Source organism: Suricata suricatta, chromosome 11 (genome assembly GCF_006229205.1).
Source record: "Suricata suricatta isolate VVHF042 chromosome 11, meerkat_22Aug2017_6uvM2_HiC, whole genome shotgun sequence".
Classification (NCBI taxonomy): domain Eukaryota; kingdom Metazoa; phylum Chordata; class Mammalia; order Carnivora; family Herpestidae; genus Suricata; species Suricata suricatta.
In genome coordinates this window covers 13,422,059-13,424,494 of record NC_043710.1, presented here as the reverse complement: position 1 = coordinate 13,424,494, position 2,436 = coordinate 13,422,059, and the positions used below count along the sequence as shown (strand labels likewise).

Sequence of the window (2,436 nt, the reverse complement as noted above, 5' to 3'; positions counted from 1 at the left end):
TTTCATGCTGGCTGCAATGGCCTATGACCGCTACATGGCTATTTGCAACCCCCTGCTCTACATGGTGGTGGTGTCTCCACAGATCTGCCTTCTGCTGGTGTTCCTCACATACCTCTACAGTCTGATCACGGCACTGACTGTCACTTCCTGTGTGTTCTCTTTGTCATACAGCTCTTCGAATGTAATCAACCATTTTTACTGTGATACTGTATCTTTGCTGGCATTGTCCTGTTCTGGTACCTACATTCCAGAGACAGCAGTGTTTATCTGTGCAGGGACCAATTTGCTTTTCTCTTTGGCTATTGTTCTAATATCTTATTTTAACATTGTCCTTGCCATTTTGAAGATACATTCTCCAGAGGGTCAACGAAAAGCCTTTTCCACCTGTGCCTCCCACATGATGGCTGTCACTGTGTTCTATGGGACCCTTCTCTTCATGTATTTGCAACCAAAGACCAGCTACTCATTGGATACTGATAAGATGGCCTCTGTCTTCTACACCCTGGTGATACCAGTGCTGAATCCCCTCATTTACAGCCTAAGGAACAAGGATGTGAAGGATGTATTGAAGAGATTCATAAATAAACCATATCAGTCTCTCAAATTCATGTAAACTTAAAACTACAATTGTCTTCTTTTTTTAATTTTTTTTATGTTTTATTTATTTTTGATACAGAGAGAGACAGAGCATGAGAGGGGGAGGGGCAGAGAGAGAAGGAGACACAGACCAGAAAGCAGGCTCCAGGCTCTGACCTAGCTGTCAGCACAGAGCCTGACGCGGGGCTCGAACCCACGAATGTGAGATCTGACCTGAGCCGAAGTCGGAGGCTCAACCGATTTAGCCACCCAGGCGCCCCTACAATTGTCTTCTTTTACGGATTTAAGGAAAACCTAATTTTTGCTAAGTACAGTGGAATTATTAGTTTAACATTCCATGAATTTTGATGGGAAAATCTTAACCATTTTCTATCCCGACCTCAAATACTCAACTTTCCCTAATACAAAGATGTATGAGTTACTTGAAAAGTACATGTATTTAAGTAGTAAACAGTGAACATAAGTTCACTACTGGGTTTTTATAATTTCTAAGCAAGGGAGCAAAAACTTCCATGACCTACAGGCACCATTACTTGAGTTACTCCTCACTGTTTATGTGGGTTCAGTAGTGGATAACCTGGGCATAATCGTCCTCACCAAGATAGACTCTAGGCTACAAACACCCATGTACTTCTTCCTCAGACACCTGGCTTTCACTGATCTTGGTTATTCAACAGGTGTGGGACCCATAATGTTCACTGTAGATCAACATGCAATCTGCTTTAGTAGGTGTGCCACCCAACACACTTTTTTCAGTATGTCTATCATGACTGAAATTTTTATTCTGTCGGTAATGGCCTATGACTTCTATGTGGCCATCTGTAACCCTCTGCTCTACACAGCTGTTATGTCACAAGCATTATATCAAGGGCTGGTGGTAATACCTTATCTCTACAGTGTCTCTTTGTCTTTGCTGACCATCATGAAAATTTTCCTATCATCATTTGGTGACTGTAATGTCATCAGGCATTTCTACTGTGACAGTCTACCATTGATAGCTTTGCTCTGCTCAGGCACTGAGATTAAATTGATAATTCTGATCTTTTGTGCTTTTAATTTGGTGTCATCTCTTCTGATAGTCCTCATGTCCTACATCCTAAACTTTGTTGCCATCCTCAAGATGAACTCTGCCAAAGGCAGGCACAAGGCATTCTCCAACTGCGGGTCCCATCTGACCATGATTGCCATGCTCTATAGAACTCTATTCTTTATGTGTGTGCAGCCCAAAACTATTCACTCCTTTGATACTGATAATATAGCTTCCTTATTTGACACATTGGTTGTACCCATGCTGAATCTGATGATCTACAGCTTGAGGAATAAAGAAGTGAAAAATGCCCTACAAAGAACTTGGAGAATGTGTGCAATTATAAGCATACCTCAGAGATACTGTGGGTTTGGTTCCAGTCCAGCACAATGAAGCAAATTTCACACTAAGCCAAGTTAAATGAATTTTCAGTTGCCTAATACATGTAAAAGTTATATTGACAGTGTATTATAGTCTGTTACAGTGTTGTAGCATTAGGGGGTAATCTAACCATGTGTATACATTAATTTAGGAAAACACTGTATTGCTTAAAGATCCTATCATCTAAGACTTTAGAGTCATACCAATTTGCTGGTGAAGGGTTTGCTTTCATGTTGATGGCTATTGAATGGTCTGAACAGGGAGATCATAACCTCGGCTGAGGTCGGATTCCCAGCTATCACACACCCCAACTGTGGTAATTTCTCAAAATATGACAACAATGAACTTTGTTGCATTGATTCTTTTCATGAATAATTTCTCTGTAATGTGTGATGCTATTTGATAGTGTCTACCCACAATAGAAATTCCTT

At 40.7% G+C, this 2,436-nt stretch overlaps 2 protein-coding genes across 2 annotated transcripts; both read left to right on the top strand.

The window, feature by feature from the left end:
• Positions 1-4: 4 nt before the first annotated feature.
• Positions 5-613, top strand: LOC115305922 (olfactory receptor 8J2-like). Its single transcript, XM_029956011.1, has one exon. It carries the CDS (start codon positions 5-7, stop codon positions 611-613), a length of 609 nt encoding a protein of 202 aa, XP_029811871.1.
• Positions 614-1,006: 393 nt separating this feature from the next.
• On the top strand, positions 1,007-2,017 carry LOC115272417 (olfactory receptor 8K3-like). Its single transcript, XM_029915493.1, has 2 exons — positions 1,007-1,043; positions 1,095-2,017. Exons 1-2 carry the CDS (start codon positions 1,007-1,009, stop codon positions 2,015-2,017), a joined length of 960 nt encoding a protein of 319 aa, XP_029771353.1.
• The last annotated feature ends 419 nt before the right edge of the window (positions 2,018-2,436 follow it).